Source organism: Squalius cephalus, assembly GCF_949319135.1.
Source record: "Squalius cephalus genome assembly, chromosome: 16".
Classification (NCBI taxonomy): Eukaryota; Metazoa; Chordata; class Actinopteri; order Cypriniformes; family Leuciscidae; genus Squalius; species Squalius cephalus.
In genome coordinates this window covers 14,037,139-14,058,251 of record NC_137137.1, presented here as the reverse complement: position 1 = coordinate 14,058,251, position 21,113 = coordinate 14,037,139, and the positions used below count along the sequence as shown (strand labels likewise).

Here is a 21,113-nt window from a genome sequence, read left to right as displayed (position 1 = left end):
CACTGGAGTAATGGCTGCTAAAAATTTGGGAATAATTTAGGCCTACATTTTAAAATAAGTTAATTTTAAAAGTTATATAAACAGGATTCATCATTTTATTTCCTGTACTTCTCTTTTGTCATTCATCAGAATTGATGGACACTCGGACAGCAAGGCCTTTCAGTTTCTCCTTCAACACCAGTGACTACCGGATCTTGCACGTTGACCCAGACCAGGGGCGGTTGTACCTGGGCAGCCGCGAATATCTGGTTTCTCTGGACATGCAAAACATCAACAAAGAGCCTCTCATTGTAAGGGATGATTCAAATGAATCAATTCCATTCACAACAAAATAACATGAAGCAATTGTCACCCGAACACTGACCCCAGAAGAATTGAAGTGTCAGTGAATTCTTTTTATAATGCTGTGGGTGTTTTATGTCTGTAGATCCACTGGCCAGCTCCAGCTCAGAGAAAGGGAGAGTGTCAGATGACTGGGAAAGGCAGGCATGTGAGTTTACATCAGTTATTTTAATCAAACCATCCTAGTAACTGAATCACTAAATAGAATGCGAGACTTGTTCTGACCAATATCCCTTTAACAGTTGTGTGTGTGTTTTTTCAGGGAGAATGTGCTAACTTTGTGCGTCTGATTGAGCCGTGGAACAGGACTCACCTGTACACCTGCGGCACAGGAGCTTATAAACCCATCTGCACTTTCATCAACAGAGGCTGGAGAGCTGAGGTACACACAGACATAAATACACTGTATATACTCGTGTATATACACACAATCTGCAGTGACAAAAACCAAATGCTCTCGCTGCTCTGATGTCCACAGGACTACCTCTTCAGGCTGATTCCTGGTTATGTGGACTCTGGGAAGGGAAAATGCTCTTACGATCCAAACCAGGAGAATGTCGCAGCCCTGATTAGTAAGAAACGATTAATGTAGATGCTATATCACTTTTAGACTTTATGTAATTGATCCTTCACTAAGCACATTAATAGCCAATCCTACTGTAGCAACTGTTGTCATCTGTCATTTTATCAAACAATCCTCAAAATAGCAGAACATAACAATCATAACATATAACATGCCATATCATTACATAACATAACCATAACATCATGATATCGTAACATACCAGAACATAATATAGCATAAAATAATTAGAACATAACAGATTCATAACATCATAACAAAATCAGAATATAGCATAGTATAAAAACATAATATACCATAACATAACCAAATCATAACAGGATCACAAAATAACAGAACATAACAGCACAAAAATCACAACATATAACATTACAGAATCATAACAGAACAATAACAGAATGATAATATCAGAATCCTTACTGATATTTACATTTTACATTTGCTTACATTGCTGATTCAGGTCATAATAGATATATTTGACTGCGATAAGTTTTTGGCTTAGCAGTTACTACGTAGTTTAACGATTACTTTAAATAAATAAAATGCTTTGTGACATCAATTATGTATTTATAAAGAATATTGTGGTATCCTTACAACAATACTTTATATTGGAGTGCAGTTCACATAATGGCCACAACATGACACCACAAATATAATAATTCAATATTATACATTTTAATTTACCATAAGCATATTTTACTAAAAGCCATGCTGGTAAATATGGGAGTCTCCAATGTATCCCTATCTGATGTTCAGTAAAGCATGAAAGATCAACAGAACTTATCGAAGGTTAAATATCCTGTCTAATGTGTAAACAGATCACCAAACTTCCCAAATCATCTGAAACATGAAGCTTTCACTTGCACTCATGAATTCATTTATCACCTCTCCTACCCTTAGATGGAAACCTGTATGCAGGAGTGCCGGTGGACTTCATGAGCAGTGATCCAGGCATCTTCAGGACGATGGGGAGCCGGCCAGCTGTGAGATCAGAGCAGTATGACTCTAGGTGGCTGAATGGTAAATAGCTCTGCTGTTCATATTTGAATTGGCAGATGTCAATTTAATTAGAATGACAATAAATATTTGCTCAGCTGTTTTAGTTTCCATTTAAATATTTGGATGGATGTGACATGCACACTCTGTTTATTTCCTAGAACCTGTATTTGTTCACATGAAACAGATTCCTGACAGCTCAGAGAAGAACGACGACAAGCTCTATTTCTTCTTTCGTGAGAAGAGTCTGGACTCGGGGGGAGGAGCGAGCCCAAGTGTGTTGGCCAGAGTGGGCCGCGTGTGCTTGGTGAGCAATATCCTGCTTCACGTAACCAGAGACCGCAGGTGCACAGGAAGCAGTTCACAGTTCAGTCAGTCAATAAACAGCTGTGTTTTTTTCTTCACAGAATGATGAGGGCGGACAGAAGTCTCTTGTGAACAAATGGACGACTTTTCTGAAGGCCAGGCTGGTGTGCTCTGTGATGGGAGATGATGGGGTGGAAACCTTCTTTGATGAACTGAGTGAGTGTGGTTTTCTTTCCAAGTTTATTTAACAATAGTTTTTACAATGTGTGATGTTTTGCATAGCAGTTTTGAGATTATTGTGCCATCTAGTGGTGTTAAATACGCCAAGTATTTCAGATATAGCAAATGCTGTTGCGTTTCCAGAGATGTCTGAGTATTGACACATTTTTTCTCCTCCACTCCAGGGGATGTGTTTATCCAGCCTGCCCAGGATGAACGAAACCCTGTGGTCTATGGCGTCTTCTCAACTTCTGGGTACACACCTGCTTTTTCATTTATACATCATCTTCTATATATCTTCAGATCAACACATATGCTGAGTCCAAAATCACATATTGTATAGTAGTGTTGTAAAGTTTTCTTTCATCGAAGCAGAGACCAGGAGACAGTTGGGATCATGTTCAACAGAAGTTATTCTTTATTGAGAACTCCGCTGTACGTGGCTGCAGTACTTCCAACATGATCTAAAGTATATAAATTTACATGGTGTCTTATAGGCATTTTAGGAGGAGGGACTTTTGAAGGTGGAGACAAATTCAAACAAAGCATGTAAATGAGTATACAGGTTAAGGAACCCGCCCCAGACCGGCAGTCTCAATTTAATCAGCATAACCACTCAAATGCATATGTGCTAATCCAATCAGCCAAACGATTCAACGTCTGGACTGTGGCTCTTGCTCCAAGAGCCATTAAAGACAATAGGTTAGCGTCTCCGTGATCTGACTCATTTAACTTACAAAGGAAAAACAGGTCGGGCAGGAATATCTTGCTGTAAACTCAATAATCACTTTCTCAGTTTATATACTATCTAAATTAAAACCTCAAATGCTAAAATCAGTATTCTTCACCGTGATGTTATGTAAGGAAGCATATCTGAAATAGATTCTTAAATTTGTAACCCTTCAGTAGGTAGTACATTTGGCTTGAAACTTACTTCATGACCATTAAAAAAGTATGTTTTATTTAGTATGAACGTGCGTATTGTGAATTAAATTTGGATGTTCTACATCCGCCATGTTGTCATTGTCATGTGACCAACAGCGTCAGTTGCGTCGCTTCACCTCCATTCACAAATCCTCTCCCGTGACCTCATGGGATAGTAAAGTGTCCATCGAACGCGCACTTCTCGCGAATCTCATCGGAAGTAGTCGAATAATATGAATTCTGACATACTACTCTGCTCACAAACTGTTTGTTTTTTTGTGCCTATTATATAGTACGTAAGTAGGCATATTTGAAGCAGTGATAATGGCAAATAATAGTAATTTCTGACTTTTATATATTCTTCTTTTTGTGTTTTAAACCCCCAATCTGTTTTCTTCCCCTTTGAGAATTGTTTGTTTCTGGATCTGTGATATTTTAGTCATCTGTCTTGTTTTTGTCTCTTAGCTCTGTGTTTAAAGGCTCAGCCGTGTGTGTCTACTCAATGGCTGATATCCGAAATGTCTTTAATGGCCCTTTTGCTCATAAACACGGACACAACTACCAATGGACTACATACACAGGGAAGATTCCCTATCCTCGTCCGGGAACGGTGAGTTTCAGTAAATTTTTCTCTCAAGCATCATGAAAATTTGGTAATTTCACCCAAATTTTGTGCTGCTTATCCATTTTACAGTGCCTATGATATAATTTATTGCTGAGGCTACATGGGTGTACATTTATCTGACTGACTCTCCATCTGTTTCCCGCATTAGTGTCCGGGAGGCACATTCACACCGGGTCTTCAGTCCACAAAAGAGTTCTCAGATGAAGCGGTTAACTTCATTCGTGCTCATCCTCTCATGTACCACCCTGTGTATCCCATTCACAAGCGCCCTCTGGTGGTGCGCTCTGGTGTAGACTATCGCTTTACTACTATTGCAGTGGACCAGGTGGATGCTGTGGATGGCCGATATGAGGTTCTCTTTCTGGGAACGGGTGAGACTTGCATCCTCTGTTTTGCTGAAATTAGTCAAGTTTCTTGAATCTGTAAAACTTGGGATAGTGTACACCCTAGTTGTTAAAGTCGGCATGAGATAAAAATTCACCCTATCAATTTTAGAAATGAAATGTAGGATGCAGATTCTGATAAAAATATTGTGTAAACTGTATCACTTTTCTGTCACCCCACAGATCATGGTACGGTCCAAAAAGTTATAGTCCTGCCCAAGGATCCCACCACAATGGAAGAGCTCACTTTAGAGGAAGTGGAAGTTTTCAGGGTAAATATATCAGAATTTTAATGTTATATTAAAATAAATAAATACACTTACATAATAAAAATTACTTTACATAATATTTCATAAAAATATAATGAAGTATGCTTTTCTAATTCCTTTTTATTAACAGACACCTGCTGCTGTCAAAACAATGCACATATCCGCCAAACGGGTAAGAGTCAAAAATAAAATGTTAAAAAAAAGAGTTCTAAATATAATTGTCATGAACTGCTCCGAGGCTCGAAGGTAGAGATCCAAGTGCAGCTTTTATTGAAGGGGTAATCCAAAGGCGTAATCCAAAGTACAGGCAAAGGGTCAAAACACAGGTAGGCAGTCCAAACAAACAAATAAAGAAACAAACTAACAAAACAGGCAGGGACCAGAGGCAAGAGAGTAATCCAGGGACCAGGGTGAGATATTCAAAAACCAGACAAGAAACCAGGGAAAATGCTCGGAAATGCAGACTAACAGTACAAGACTTCGCGGTGAGTGAATGAATGAACAAGGTATATAAAGACAGACTAACAGGATGATGAGACAGGTGAATGCAATCAGTGAATGAGGTACAGGTGAATGTGATCAGTGATAAGTGATGATGAGTCCGGGCAGTGAGTTATGGGAAATGTAGTTAGTGAGTGAATATGATAGTCTGATGTGGACTGCCCTCTGGTGGCTCACAAGGGCAGCTCTAGCTGGTGATCGTTACATAGCCCCTCCCCAAAGAGCGGCTTCCAGACGCTCCAAAACTGTCCAGGTGGGAGGTGGCCCGGAGGCGATTCCGGGGGCGGGATGGAGGGCCAGGTCCGTGGAGCGGAAGAGGACCTTGAGACTGTGGTAATACGGGAGGCCAGGACGGAGCAGGCAGTCCATCGGGCGGCCAGGGCGGAGACGACCCTCCATCGGGCGGCCAGGGCGGAGACGACCGTCCATCGGGCGGCCAGGGCGGAGACGACCCCTCGGGCGGCCAGGGCACAGGAACAGACACAGACACCGGCACCGGCTCCGGCTCAGGAACAGACACCGGCTCCGGCTCAGGAACAGACACCGGCTCCGGCTCAGGAACAGACACCGGCTCCGGCTCAGGAACAGACACCGGCTCCGGCTCAGGAACAGACACCGGCTCCGGCTCAGGAACAGACACCGGCTCCGGCTCAGGAACAGACATGTCAGCGGCCATCTTGTCCATAGAAACTGGCTCGGTGGAGGTCATCGTGTCCGGAGACACAGGCGTGGAGTCGGCCATCTTGTCCGAAGACACAGGCGTGGAGTCGGCCATCTTGTCCGAAGACACAGGCGTGGAGTCGGCCATCTTGTCCGAAGACACAGGCGTGGAGTCGGCCATCTTGTCCGAAGACACAGGCGTGGAGTCGGCCATCTTGTCCGAAGACACAGGCGTGGAGTCGGCCATCTTGTCCGAAGACACAGGCGTGGAGTCGGCCATCTTGTCCGAAGACACAGGCGTGGAGTCGGCCATCTTGTCCGAAGACACAGGCGTGGAGTCGGCCATCTTGTCCGAAGACACAGGCGTGGAGTCGGCCATCTTGTCCGAAGACACAGGCGTGGAGTCGGCCATCTTGTCCAAAGACACAGGCGCAGAAAGAGGAAGAGGAACAGATTCAAGCTCAGTATCCGGATCAGTTTCAGGCTCAGGAACAGATTCAGTCTCGGCGGGACGAGACACTTGACGGGCGGACGTGACGTGAAGCTCAGTCTCTGGATCGGCAGAAGTGACGTGAAGCTCAGTCTCTGGATCGGCAGAAGTGACGTGAAGCTCAGTCTCTGGATCGGCAGAAGTGACGTGAAGCTCAGTCTCTGGATCGGCAGAAGTGACGCGAAGCTCAGTCTCTGGATCGGCAGAAGTGACGCGAAGCTCAGTCTCTGGATCGGCAGAAGTGACGCGAAGCTCAGTCTCTGGATCGGCAGAAGTGACGTGAAGCTCAGTCTCTGGATCGGCAAAAGTGACGTGAAGCTCAGTCTCTGGATCGGCAGAAGTGACGTGAACAGTCTCTGGATCAGCAGAAGTGACGTGAAGCTCACTCTCTGGATCGACAGAAGTGACGTGAAGCTCAGTCTCTGGATCGGCAGAAGTGACGTGAACAGTCTCTGGATCAGCAGAAGCGCACTCTGAGCTTGACGGGACCAGCGGCGGCGAGGGCTTTGAGCTGGGTAGGACCAGCGGCGAAGAGGACTCTGAGCTGGTTAGGACCAGCGATGAAGAAGGCTTTGAGCTGGACAGAACCAGCGGCGAAGAGGGCTCTGAGCTGGGCGGGACCAGCGGCGAAGAGGGCTCTGAGCTGGACGGGACCAGCAGTGAAGGCTCTGTGCTGGACGGAACCAGCGGTGAAGAGGGCTCTGAGCTGGGCGGGACCAGCGGCGAAGAGGGCTCTGAGCTGGACGGGACCAGCAGTGAAGGCTCTGTGCTGGACGGAACCAGCGGTGAAGAGGGCTCTGTGCTGGACGGGACCAGCGGTGAAGAGGGCTCTGAGCTGGACGGGACCAGCAGTGAAGGCTCTGTGCTGGACGGGACCAGCGGTGAAGAGGGCTCTGTGCTGGACGGGACCAGCGGTGAAGAGGGCTCTGTGCTGGACGGGACCAGCAGTGAAGGCTCTGTGCTGGACGGAACCAGCGGTGAAGAGGGCTCTGTGCTGGACGGGACCAGCGGCGAAGAGGGCTCTGAGCTGGACGGGACCAGCAGTGAAGGCTCTGTGCTGGACGGAACCAGCAGTGAAGAGGGCTCTGTGCTGGACGGGACCAGCGGTGAAGAGGGCTCTGTGCTGGACGGGACCAGCGGTGAAGAGGGCTCTGTGCTGGACGGGACCAGCAGTGAAGAGGGCTCTGTGCTGGACGGGACCAGCGGTGAAGACTCTAGCTTGGCGGGCATGTCGCTTGCTGTCTTGGCTTCGGCAGATCTGGCGTGAAGTGCAGGCTCGGCTGGACTGGCGTGAAGTGCAGGCTCGGCTGGACGGGGGTGCCACGGAAGGAAGCTCTCCAGACATCTGGAGAGTGCCTCTCTCCAATCCAGACCAGAGAGATCGGGGAGCTCCCTCGGGTCGACCTCCTTAGCCCCCAGCCGGTAACATAACTTAATAGCCTCGTCACCCAGAGAGCAAGAGGCAGCGAGAGGAAAAAACCCCCAGGTGTACTGGAACAGATCGAGGCTATCCAGGGCTAAGGCCGCGATCTGTCCAGCGAACTCCCGGCTCATGCTGGGAAGATCAAGTGAGATCCGTACTGCTGTATTACAGGAGGTCATAGCTGCTGGATCTGAAGTGTGGCGAAGTCTTCTGTTACGAACTGCTCGGAGACACAAAGGGGTAATCCAAAGGCGTAATCCAAAGTACAGGCAAAGGGTCAAAACACAGGTAGGCAGTCCAAACAAACAAATAAAGAAACAAACTAACAAAACAGGCAGGGACCAGAGGCAAGAGAGTAATCCAGGGACCAGGGCGAGATATTCAAAAACCAGACAAGAAACCAGGGAAAATGCTCGGGAAATGCAGACTAACAGTACAACAAGACTTCGCGGTGAGTGAATGAATGAACAAGGTTTATAAAGACAGACTAACAGGATGATGAGACAGGTGAATGCAATCAGTGAATGAGGTACAGGTGAATGTGATCAGTGATAAGTGATGATGAGTCCGGGCAGTGAGTTATGGGAAATGTAGTTAGTGAGTGAATATGATAGTCTGATGTGGACTGCCCTCTGGTGGCTCACAAGGGCAGCTCTAGCTGGTGATCGTTACAATAATAGCCTTTAGGAGTATAATACATTTTTTTTTAACAGAAATCAATAGTATGGCATTAAAATATTTTCCTTTTTTTTCATCCGTTTTTTTTTTCAGCAACAGCTGTACGTATCTTCCGAGGCAGGTCTTACCCAGATGTCTTTGCACCGCTGTGGAGTGTATGGAAAGGCCTGTTCGGACTGCTGTCTGGCCAGAGACCCCTACTGTGCCTGGGATGGCGATAACTGCTCTGCCTTCACACAAGCCACCAAAAGGTCAGAGAACCTTTGAAATTGCACATACTGCGCAACTGAATCATGACGAGAAGATTATTAAAACATTCTACAAGGGGCTTATGTGAGTTCCATTTCATAGGGCAGTAAATTGATGTGGAGTTTAATTATATCATTTTCATATTATCTCATTCAGGAGGAGCAGAAGGCAGGACGTTAAACACGGTGACCCTTTGCGTCAGTGCCGGGGCTACAATGCCAAAGGTAACAAAAACACACAGTTCATCAACAAAAATCAGCCTGCAGGATTATAATGTGGTCAGTCTGATGTATTTGTGTAATAGGACTCAGCATATGACTGTAATCTTTTACTGTGTCTACTAGTGGAGAGGAGACTGAAGGAGAAAGTTCAGTTCGGGGTGGAGGGTAGCAGCACATTTCTGGAGTGCGTGCCGCGCTCTCCCCAGGCCACTATCAAATGGCTCTACCAGAAGGAGGGCAGACGAAAAGTGGTATGATTTCATGCTTTTACTTTATTTCAAACCACCAGCCAAATAAAACATTTATTATATATTAACATTTTCATTTTGTTGGTTAATACACACTACTGTTCAAAAGTTTGGGGTCAGTAAGAAATGAATTAGTGCAATCGAGCACTGTGGCTCTTTTTTTCATACATAATAAATGACGAAACCCAATAACCGCTGTCATGTCATCTTGCTTCCGGATGCCTGATGTTTGTGAACGCTATCATGTCAACCAAATCATTCAAATCAGCCAACATTTGAGATGCTGTGCAATGATACTAACGCTGGTTAGTCCAGTTATCCAGTCACATCCACTGTTGAGGCAAAGTCACATGAGTTTTTTGTTGTGCATCGAGGGATTTAATTGGTAAATGTGTTTCCATCGTTGTTTACTCACATGCCAACTTATCAGATAAAAAAAATTATCCGTAATGTACGTTTTTAATGCGCATTTTTAAAATGTATGCGCATCTTGGCACCTCCATCCAGCGTTTTTCTTTTTAAATGCGATATCCCAAAATGCGCAAAATATATGTAGATGGAAACAACTATTGATAATAAGAAATGTCTCTTGAGCACCAAATCAGCATAAAATAGAAAAGTTATTTCTATAACAATTATTTCGTAATATTACTGTTTTTACTGTATTTTTAAATCAAATAAATGCAGCCTTGGTGAGCATGAAAGACTTCAAAAACATTTAAAAAATCTTGCCAACCTCATACTTTTAAACAGTAGCGTATTGTCAGATTATAACTGCACATTGCTCTGATTATGTTTACAGCTAAATCGAGACGGGGAAGTTCTTAAGACTCCTCAGGGGGTCCTTCTGAAAACTCTCACCAAAGCAGATGCAGGCCAATACCATTGCCTGGCCACTGAAAATAACTTCAAACACACGCTGGCTCGTGTCTATTTACGGATCCTGGACCGGGACATCGCTGTAGCCCTCACCACCCCCGATGAGGAGGAAGAGGCCTCGAGGAGCCATCGCAAAGACCATCAACAGGACCCTGCACGTCCTACCCCAGCACTCCTGCTGGAGCCTGAAATGCGTCTGATTCAGCAGTACTGCCAGTCCTACTGGGAGCAGCTGACTTCCGGGGGGAACTCTCAGGCTGACCTCCCTAAACGCGCCAACCGCAGACACACAGAAGCACTGAAGGCTAGTGGGGAGTGAGGAGGAGAGGAAAAGACAGTTCCCTGTTCGTCACCTTGTTCCGAGCAGTTTATGGACTTGCATAGGTTAGTTCATGTGCAGTGCCACCTAAAAGTATTTGGACACTTTTGGACCGTCTGGACACGTTTTACAGTGTTTATAAGGAATCGGAATTTGCGACACTTAAAAACGAAAATGTATTCATTTAACGTACCTAAATAGGATCATTTATGAACAGTGGCCCCAAAAAGTATTTGGACACTATTGGACAATTAAAAAAATATCAAATTTTTACAATATTCAAAAGTAATTATTTTTTGGACACTTGAAAATGAATAAATCTTTACAGTGTTCAAAATGTACCTGATTAATTCATTTGTGAACAGCGGCTCCATATATTTGGAAATTAATTTGTATGTGTCCAAAATAAATTGATCATTTTAAAGTGTTCAAAATTAACCAAATAAATTGAATTAATTAATTCATGAACAGTGGCTCCAAATATTTTTGGAAGTTACTTTTTAAAGTGATTAAAATTTATTTTGGAAATACATTTTTACAGTGTTCAAAATATTTGAAAGTTCATTTTCACAATTAATTAACTGTCTGTTGTTTTGAAATTTGCCACATGGCTTAATATTTTGTTATCTAATGCAATAGCATTCACTTTTTAGAGTCACTGTATGTAATCCTACATTCATTCACTGCTCCAAAGTTAAAGTACCTGACCATTCGTCTGTTGTACTGAGATTGTAGTCAGTGTTGATTTATGACTGAGCATTTCAGTATTATAAACAGGTGTAAACATTTACTAACCTCACAAATATGAGCTTTAGGATACAGTCATTACATACTGGCTTTAATTATAGTAAAAATCAACCAATAAACTGTAAATCACATTTAAAGAGGATATTACCTCATAAACTTTGAAAACGTTCCAGTATCTTGTAGTCAGAAAAACAAAGTTGCTTACAAAAGTTACTTGTTAAATTACTCAATCAGTGGGCCAGTGCAATTTCTAATGTTCCATCCAAATTATGAAATTGTAAAAGTAATATATGTGTGTATGTATGTTTGATAGTTATATATGTATTGATTCCAATAACTGGGTTAATAATGGCACCAAAATCTGCAAGAACACTACTTGCCTTCATGTCTGTGTGACTGTGGCTGCTTCTCACTATTTGTAATATATATTTATTTGAAGTTGAATATTATTTATTGGATGATACTTGTTGCTAGACGATGCTGAATAACGGTGGAGGGCATTTTTTGCATGATTGACCAATTCGATATGTTGTTATATTTATTTAAACGCATTCAAAATGACTGACTTGTTTAGGAAATAACACTTTTATGCTGTGCATTTAGTTTCATGCTTTTTGTCTGGTTGAGAAATCACCATTCAAGCAAACACTATCGGTCAAATAAGTTCACTCAGATAATATCTAACACTGGAAATATTTCACAATATTTGTGTGCTTTTTTAGTAGAATGGTAGAATAGTCCAGTTGTAAATTACAATGTTATGTCTTGCTCTTAGATGTTGATGTCTTGTAAGAAAAAATTAAAAATAAAAAAGCAATAATTTGCAAGTCATAGATTCATTTTTTTATTCACATTTGAGTATATTTACATATGGTAAATACATTCAGTACTGATTAACATTACATTATTGAATAAACTCTAGCTGATTAATTAACACACTCAAAAAAATCTAATAGTACACTTTTATTAACCATCTGCCATTCACGGACAATGCCTTCACAACTATAAACAACAACATAGACCTTGCACGTTTACATTTGAGTAAGAGATCAACTTTACATTTCACATTGACTTGTTCCAGTTTCTTTGATCACCTTTTTATAGCTTTGTTGCACTGAATGAATTAAATACACTCACAGAAACTGAGAACTCCCTTGAGACTAGAGAGCGATCACTAGATCACTATGTAATATGTTTGTATATATATATATAGGATATTTAATTGTGCAGGATTTTTTTTTTTTTTTACATTAGTTTACCTTTAATTATCTTTGTCATCAAACTCTCCCTGAAGGTAAAACTTTAAAAAGTAATATAATTTTAACAGCACTGTTAAATGTGATATCAAAGCAAATCTCTAAATGAATATTCATTTTTTATACTGTATATTATAATGTTGTGATGCCTAAAATCACTTGTAACATTTAAAACAGGTGATTTCAGTCATCAGTGTTTTTATAATAGTTTGATTAATAGTATAGAATTTTAATATTAGCCATTTTTTCGGTTATCGACCTTAACATAAAAATAATTAGCAGTTTAACTTGGCCAGAATTTGAATATCAGTGAATCCCTAGAGAATCAGTGTTGTTTAACTTCAAAAACATGTTAAGCTGCCCAAGTACATCTATCGAAAATATTCCAATTACAACAGGATTAATCCCATTCTTCGTCATCATCCTCTTCATCATCAAATTCATCATCCTCATCTACAAAATATTAAAAAGTAGAAAATGTTAAAAGGCACAGCATACGTAAACAACGGAATCCAGCAGATCAACTTAATGTCTGAACATTATTATATACTAGTATATATTGTGTAAATATTAATATAAAAGTACTAATTAATTTTTAACTTTCATGATTACTACATTAAATAAAACAATCTTGAGTGGTTACCAGATGAATGGATGACTTTACTCCTCTTCTGCATCACCATCATGAGAGCTCCAACTATTCCTTCTCCTGAATCCAGTGAAGGTGAAGGGGGTTCTTGGTTTGCGGCCACCTGGACAAGAGACATTACAGTATATTGCTGGTATAGAGTGTTGAGCTTAAGGCATACATGCAAACATTATTAATAAAGAGAAGCTAACATAACCGGAACCTTATCAGTGCTTAGATCTTGTAAGAAAGTCACATGCTTTGAACACCAATTTGACTTTTTTGCTTCAACAAAATAAAATATTTACACTACTGTTCAAAAGTTTGAGGTCGGTAAGATGTTTATTTGATAAAAAAATATATATTTATAGAATTTTAAATATTTTATTATATATAACCCTGTGATAGCAAAGCTGAATTTTTAGCATCATTACTCCAGTCTTCAGTGTCACTTGATCCTTCAGAAATCATTCTAATATGCTGATTAGATATCTTTGAGCAAACTCTGACAGATTTTTTTTCAGGATTATTTGATGAATATAAAGTTCAAAAGACAGCATTTAACTGAAATATATACTTTTGTAACATCATATGTCTTTGCTATCACTTTTGAACAATTGAATGTGTCCTGGCTGACTAAAGGTATTAATATCCAACTTTTCAAAAGTTTGGGGTTAGTACGATTTTTTGTTGTTGTAAGATATTAATACCTTTAGTCAGCCAGGACACATTCAATTGTTCAAAAGTGATAGCGTGGAAGTGTAGACACTCACCTTTTTGAGCTTCAACCCTGATTGTATCTGGGATAGTAATGCTCCTCTACCCCCTTCCCCACCGCTGGATGCTGGAGGTGGTGGACCAGTTGAAGATGAGGAGTTGCTTCCAAAACTCACTGGAGGAGGGGCAGCAGCAGGAGGTGGAGGAGGAGGTGGAGGAGGCGGACCACCTCCGCTAGGTTTGGCTGTGGCTCGAGGGGGTGGAGGGGCGAAGCCTGAGGAATTGTTTCTGGGAGGAAAGTTGGATTGAAAGGTATGAGGTGGAGGCACAGAATCAGCAAAGTCTTCAGGTGGAGGTGGAGGAAATGATTCACAAGGTGGACAAGGGAAAAAATCAGACGGGGGAGGAGGTAGCGGCATTTCAGATTGGGGTGGAGGTGGCAAATATCTATTGTCTCTTGGATGTGGGGGTAAGGGTGCGTTCCTCGATCCTGGAGGTAGTGGTGGGGGAGCTGCCTCAGTAGGTGGGGGTGGCAGGAAGCTACCTCGCCTTTCGGGCACTTGAGTTCCAGGTCTCTTTCCTGGAACGGGGGCTAAAGACTCCCTACGTTCTCCTGGGAGTGGTGGTGGTGGCATGCCTCCACTCCGACCTCCAGGTGCAGGCGGTAAGGGTGCGCTGCGGGCTCCTGGAGGTTGAGGCAAGGGCCCAGTACGCCCACCGGGAGGAACAGGCGGCAAGGGCCCTAATGCTGTAGATCGGGCTGGCGGAGGACCACCGCGGCCCTCTATTGTTTGTTGTGATGGAATTGCTCTTGGAGGTGTGGGTGGAAGGGAACCTCGATGGGATGGTGGAGCAGAGGCTTGACCTGGGACAGGTGGTAGAGGCCCCATTCGACCTTGAGGTGGCGGCGGCGGCGTTGAGGAGAACCCGGATGGCACTTGGGGAAGAGAACCCCGATGTCCACTAGGAACAGGAGGGCATGTAGACTCTAAAAGAATGTTAAACAATACACTTAGAGCATGGGTGACCAATCCTGTTCCTGGAGATGTATCTTCCTGCAGAGTTCAGTGCAAACCCTGCTCCAACAAACCTGTCTGTAATTATCCCGTGTTCCTGAAGATCTTATTTAGCTGGTTCAGATGCATTTGATTAGGGTTGGAGCTGAACTTTGCAGGAAGGTAGTTTTCCAGGAACAGGATTGTGCACCCCTGGCTTAGAGGCATAATATGAAACAAATCCAACATTTTAACTCGGTTAGCTGTTTGCATATCTCGATGACTTACCCTTCTCGTGCACAGCCTTTTTAACAGCCTCCATTCCACCTGAACGCTCAATGACATCATAGATGAGTTGAGAGGTTTCCGAATCATCCATGGCTGCTTCGCTGATCCCGGCGCAGGACAAAAGTTTCTTCAGGTCTGGGTCCAAATTGTTTGGACCCAAATTGTTTGAACCCATGCCTAGGTGACCGACATGCCTAAAGTCATAACACAACGAAACATAAGCATCTCAACGGAAGCCATTTATCTTGGTTAAAGCGAGTCCACTTATTCACTCACGTGAATCCACTGGGTGCTCCAATATCACCCTTCAGCAGTTTGGATCCTTTTTTCTTATTTTTCTTGTCTTTTTCTTTCTTTTCTTTCTTTGATTTGGAAGGGGTAATTTGGATCTGGACATTACTTGGTACCATTGGGGGCATGGCAGGAGACATTGGAGTACCAGAGCCTGTGATTTAAGATGCAATTTGTGTACATTTCATGCAGTTTTAAATTACTGAACAGAAAAATGTAAGTTGATGTTGTTTTCAGAACATCCAATGCCTCTGGTTAACTTGTGATGCAGAGAAAGCACGAGAACATTTGGTGGAAATTTATTGTTATTGGACATGATATTGTTTTTTGTTTTTTTTGTTTTTTGTAGGATTTTTATCATTTTACAATAACCATATAAACTTAAAATAATTAAGTTAAAACAACAACAGGAACTAGACAAGAGTGCCTTGTTTTCCAATACAAAGCAAAAGATTTTTTTTTTTTAAATAAATAAAAGGTTTATTAAAAAGCACAACATTCAAAATACATCCAGAGATTTTTAATATCCCAATGGACAAGAAAAAATATTTGTGTAAAAAAAAATCACTTACCATTTGGTCGAGGAAGCGGTGGCAAAGTTCTACGATCTAAGAACATAAAAAAATTTCCTTTGGTTTGCACTTAATCTAAATAATATAGTGATTGTGGAAAATCAGAGATTCTTACCTTTAGAATCTGATCCTTTTCTCTGCTGTTTCTCTTTATGTTATAAGAGGGAAGCATAAAAAAATATTTTCAGTGAGACTCTTTATTAGATTGTCTTTTTAACCCTGTATGTTTATTTTGAATTGGCAGAAAACATTTGAAACAAAATATTGTGCAAGAACGTATATATTTTTAATACCAAAGCGACTATTTCTCTGGCTGATCTTCTCCTCCACTACAGCAAAGAATTTTTCAGCCTCTGTTATATCTGCAAAGTTTAACCCCACTTGACAGTCCTGAGGAGAGAAGTTTATATTTGAATATCAAAGTCCATGCACAAACACAATGTTAAGGAATGAGTCAGTTAAGTTAATCAAACAGAGTCAAATTACACTAACTGTAGCTTACATTAAGGCTGATTATGCTTGTTGTTAGCATCATGCTAATTCACTATTAGCATTGAGTTAGCAAACTTTTGAAAAATAGCCCTGGCAGCTTGCAAATGCATGAATGTAAATTAAAAAGGTTAACAAAAGGTTGTTACAAAATAATAACACTAAAAATGTTTAGCTGTCCAATTTATTTTGTATTTCTGATGTCAAGCGAAGAGTTAAAAACAAAATAGTTTGTATCTTAATTTTTTTAAATATATTTTTGATGATTTAATAATAAATGTATTATTATTAGCCTAATTAAATAATAATGAATTGATATATTGATTTAATTTATTACAATTTAAGTTGGAAAGGGCATTTTCATGTCTAAGCTCAAAAAGTGGGACGACAGTTTTGTTTTCACAAACTATGAAGATTAAAAGTTGTTAAATTTAGCAAGACTTTAGCTAGCACTTTAGCACTTCAGGACTATAGAGTTGAAGAGCTCTGACATGCATACGAAATGTTGTTATTTTGTGTCTGTAGTTGCTTTTGAATAGCTGCATATATGGGTCAAATTAACCCACAGACATCAAAATCGTATAAAAATGTATGCAAATTTCACTACACATTGGCGTGTTGAAACTTTGCATGCATGCTCACGACCCTTAATTAGAAAAAGTAAAAAAAATCAAGAAAAAAGAAATGATAGCTCATTTATACCATCTGTGCCTGAATTATTTTTTTTTTTTTTTGTTTGTTTTTTTGTATAGCCTAAGTGGGAAAAAGCTCCTTTTTAAGCCCAATTTATACTTCTGCGTCAAACGTACCCAGGTGTACCCTGACGTGCACCTCTCCAAAAATGCAACAACTCGTCAATTCTACGCGGACCGCAAGCGCTGTGATTGGTCTGCTAGAACCCCTCCCTCTCCCTCGGGTTTTATGCTCCCTCTGCATGTGACATGACAACACGGACAATGACGCAGGCCTCATTATTATGCTTCTGCGTCGAACTGCCGCCGTAGCTACGTCGTAGGCTGTGTGTAGCGCGCGTACCCTTCGGCGTACCCTGACGTGCACCTCTCCAAAAATGTACGCGTCAACTCTACGCGGACGCAAGCGCTGTGATTGGTCTGATAGGACCGCTCCCTCGGGTTTCACATGCTCCCTCTGTGCGTCAACGCGGACAACGACGCAGAAGTATAAATGAAAACCAACGCGTTGCCTACAGCGTAGAGGCTCCAGCGTAGGTCCGACACAGAAGTATAAATCAGCCTAAGAGCCTCATTATACTTCTGCGTCGGACCTACGCCGGAGCCTATACGCCGTAGGCAACGTGTTGGTTTTAATTTATACTTCTGTGTCGTTGTCCGCGTTGACGCGCACCTAGGGAGCATGTGAAACCCCGAGGGAGGGGTTCTGGCAGACCAATCACCGCGCTTGTGTCCGCGTAGAATTGACGCGTTGTTACATTTTTGGAGAGGTGCACGTCAGGGTACGCCGTAGGGTACGCGCGCTACACACAGCCTACGACGTAGCTACGGCGGCAGTTCGACGCAGAAGTATAAAACAGGCTTAAATGTAAACCAACGCGTAGCCTACAGCGTAGGTCTGTCTGACTCAGAAGTAGAAATCAGCCTTTAGTTTCATTAGGTATATATATATATATATAAAAAAAAACGAACATCACAAACATAATATAAATGATGTGTGTATATCTCAAAACACATCAGCATGTTGAAACTATGCGTTTTCAATAACCCTAAACGAGAAAAAGTCACAAAATGTCAAGAAGAAAAAAAACAGGTTAGCCAGTATTTACAAAAAAATTCTAAATGGGTCAAATTGAACCGCATCATAACACGAGGGTTAAAGGTTCAAGTGCAAGGGATTATGGGTATTCCTCTACTCCAGATTCCTCACAGCTACAATGCTTTTCCATTGGTCATGCTCAGTTGCAGATGCAATGATAGTAAGTTCAAAGTACTGTTTGGATGGTTTGTCCTATAGATCCAAACAACTTCCACAGGGCTAAGCATCAGTGATCAAACTGAACATGCTCAACAGTTTATCAGTTCTACTACCTTTACCACTTTAAGTTCTTACCATTTTACTGCTTACTGCTCATACTAAAGGACCTAAAACATGACTTTATTTTTTATATCCTACATTAGATAGTTCAGTCAATGGTTAAAATAGAGACAAAATGAAAGTATTTTACAGTGGTTAATTACCTAACCAGAAAATTAACCCAACTAGTTTATCAGCAACAACTGTGTGAATTCATCATACATGCAAATACTGTGTGCAACTTGAGCTCCTTTTGCCTGCCTAAATGCACCGGCAGACAGTTTTGTGGTAGACAGTGCTATGAGGAAGTGCTGGTAATACGCAAAATTAACTTTACAGGAAAGAGAAATAAAAACTTCCTCAACACACACACAAAAAAAATAAATACTATTGCTATTTGATACTGTGAAAACATGTTAAAAGCAATTGTAATAATGACAGTGAGCATATAACGCACAAGGTTGGCATGAACTGCAGTAAATACAACAGGTAAATACTTACATCTCCAGGGAAAGTGTGAAAAAAAGGCCTGACTCTTTGGTACATTAGTTGATTATAGATTTCCTGTTCCCACACCAGCTTCCCTGCCTGAAGAGAAGTAACAACTATGAAATCATCTTAGTTTTCTCCCAGACAAACAAAAATGTTCAGAACTACCCATGGGGAAAAGTTTGTTGAGATTTTAATTCACACGTGCACATGCAAAATGTGATAATGATTATTATAATGACTAGATTTAATGCATTTCTTTAGTGTATGCTGTAAACACGATGTTTGCCAATAAGAGATAAATGGTCTTAAAACCTTGAGGTCAAAGAGACGGATGAAAAAGGAGCGCTGATGACTGTCCTTGACGAAACACACTACTCCAGATTGCTGAGGCGTCCAGCGGTTCGGCTCGCTCGGAACAGCCATAAGCAACTGCACAACCGCTGAGGACAGAGACTGTAGACAAAACCAGAAAAAAAGGCTGTATTTAGCATCACACATTCACAAAAGCCTATTATTCTCACATGCATGATTGTTTGTGAATCACTTTCACCAATGAACGCTGAGCAAACACGTAAAGTTGCAGATAATACAATAGCTTTTTTTTATCATTTTCTGTGACAGGAAATGTATTTAAGCAACTTCCCCTGTCATACCCCTCTCAGTGATCACAGTTCACGCTGCAGTGAGGACAAATTTCACACCTTTTCTTCCTTTAATCACTAAAGCTTTTACTGTGTGCAGTCAAGCAGCACCAAAAATACCCACAAAATGGCTACGGAAGGCTACAAGTCTTTAGATAATGATTGTTCAACTTCATCATGGTTGCATAATCAGTGCATATATGCATATTAGATAAAAGCTTCTGCAACATAAATGGTCGCCAACAACAGAACAACAGGGTGTCTTGAATGTGTCATAATGGAATGATCAGAGGAAGTAGAAATAAATAACCACATACAGAAGTGAGAAATGAGTTTGGATATACTGGTTTACCTACAGCTTTCTTTGATGTACTGTATAGGTTACATGTGGCTGCAGTTCTTTTAAAATAATTAACTGAAAAATCCATCAAATTTATTTAAAAAATGGGTAATGAATTTACAGAAAAAATGTGAAAATACAATAATTTGAAATGCGTCACGCAGGGAGTTCTGAAATTGTCATTTTACTGATAAAATTTTTACAGTATGTTACTGTTACAGTACATGTTGTCTGAATAGTGCAAATTTTACACTGTTATACATTAAGCGTGCAGTTGTACATTTCGCTTCTGTTAAATCTACACATTTTCACTGTATATTGTAAGGTAACTTTTTTCAATTTAAAAAAATTTTTTTTTTGAGAGTCACACCATTAAGTTAAAAGTGAAAAAGTTAAAAGTGACTCTTCGTTAAATTAAGTTACAAAATGTGTGATTTGTTTTTTTCACATGGTCTTAGTGATGGAGAACATGTTTCACTTCTTAATTCAGATAAATTAGGGGAAAACACATCTAAAAAAAAAGAGTTCAATCAATGGCAGCTTCTCAAAAGGAGAAGTAAAAAAATATGGTCAATATTTATTGTCTACAGAATTCACCATATCTTAATGCATACATTTTCACACACACACACACACAAACACACATAAAAAAGTCTTTTAAAGCATTTAAATCAAACTTTTGGCCCTCTGTTTGCACAGATGTGACTGAATTTCATCATGAAAAACACTCCATCTTCCCTCTAAAGTGTTAATTTACCTTAGCTCTGGTCTCTGTACTGAAGGCCTCTGAACTTACCACACACCTCCTGCCCAGCAGATCCTCCAGCCTCTCATTCTCCTGTGGACTGAGCAGAGAGCAGCCCGCATTCTCCTGACCTTTCTCCTTCGATGTTCGCCTCATGGCCTCATATGCTCATGGACCAAACCGTTAAAAAGTTTCACTCGAAGCGAGAGAAAGAAAGAGACCCCGAGAGAGAGCGAGAGATCTCCTCTGTACTACCGGTGACTAGTCTGAACAGCGAGCATTGAGTTTCTCTTCCTAGTTCTTACTCTCAGCAACAGCAGACAAAAGCTTTTCACAGGAAATGGACAACCACACTTTTTTTTCTTTTCTATTTTCATTCTCTCGCCTGCTTGTCGGCTTGACACGCTGCTGTATGTTCATGCTGTTTCAGATCAGAGCGGAAGACCTCTTAGTGCAGTCAGATCATCAGAACAAACATTACAACTGTCTACAAGTACACCAAGATAACCTTCTGTTGGTTGGTTTCCATCCGTGCCTCTAGTATCTCT

At 41.3% G+C, this 21,113-nt stretch overlaps 2 protein-coding genes across 2 annotated transcripts in view; one reads left to right on the top strand and one right to left on the bottom strand.

Moving 5' to 3' along the window:
- Positions 1 to 11,888, top strand: part of sema3ga (sema domain, immunoglobulin domain (Ig), short basic domain, secreted, (semaphorin) 3Ga) — a 24,595-nt gene extending 12,707 nt beyond the window's left edge. Inside the window, exons 3-18 of the mRNA XM_079897482.1 lie at positions 130 to 290; positions 428 to 490; positions 605 to 724; positions 821 to 914; positions 1,826 to 1,945; positions 2,083 to 2,228; positions 2,329 to 2,443; positions 2,632 to 2,701; positions 3,836 to 3,980; positions 4,144 to 4,366; positions 4,562 to 4,650; positions 4,778 to 4,819; positions 8,493 to 8,650; positions 8,805 to 8,872; positions 8,993 to 9,120; positions 9,920 to 11,888. Of these exons, the coding sequence (XP_079753608.1) occupies positions 130 to 290; positions 428 to 490; positions 605 to 724; positions 821 to 914; positions 1,826 to 1,945; positions 2,083 to 2,228; positions 2,329 to 2,443; positions 2,632 to 2,701; positions 3,836 to 3,980; positions 4,144 to 4,366; positions 4,562 to 4,650; positions 4,778 to 4,819; positions 8,493 to 8,650; positions 8,805 to 8,872; positions 8,993 to 9,120; positions 9,920 to 10,315 (2,138 nt within the window). The 3' untranslated portion in view covers positions 10,316 to 11,888. The remainder of the gene's footprint in view (positions 1 to 129; positions 291 to 427; positions 491 to 604; positions 725 to 820; positions 915 to 1,825; positions 1,946 to 2,082; positions 2,229 to 2,328; positions 2,444 to 2,631; positions 2,702 to 3,835; positions 3,981 to 4,143; positions 4,367 to 4,561; positions 4,651 to 4,777; positions 4,820 to 8,492; positions 8,651 to 8,804; positions 8,873 to 8,992; positions 9,121 to 9,919) is intronic.
- On the bottom strand, positions 11,885 to 21,113 carry wasa (WASP actin nucleation promoting factor a). The gene is made up of 11 exons (XM_079897483.1): positions 20,617 to 21,113; positions 19,152 to 19,292; positions 18,849 to 18,935; positions 16,103 to 16,199; positions 15,925 to 15,957; positions 15,810 to 15,845; positions 15,223 to 15,391; positions 14,947 to 15,140; positions 13,720 to 14,651; positions 12,962 to 13,070; positions 11,885 to 12,771 (listed from the first exon to the last, which is right to left on the bottom strand). Exons 1-11 carry the CDS (start codon positions 20,719 to 20,721, stop codon positions 12,719 to 12,721), a joined length of 1,956 nt encoding a protein of 651 aa, XP_079753609.1. The 5' UTR covers positions 20,722 to 21,113; the 3' UTR covers positions 11,885 to 12,718.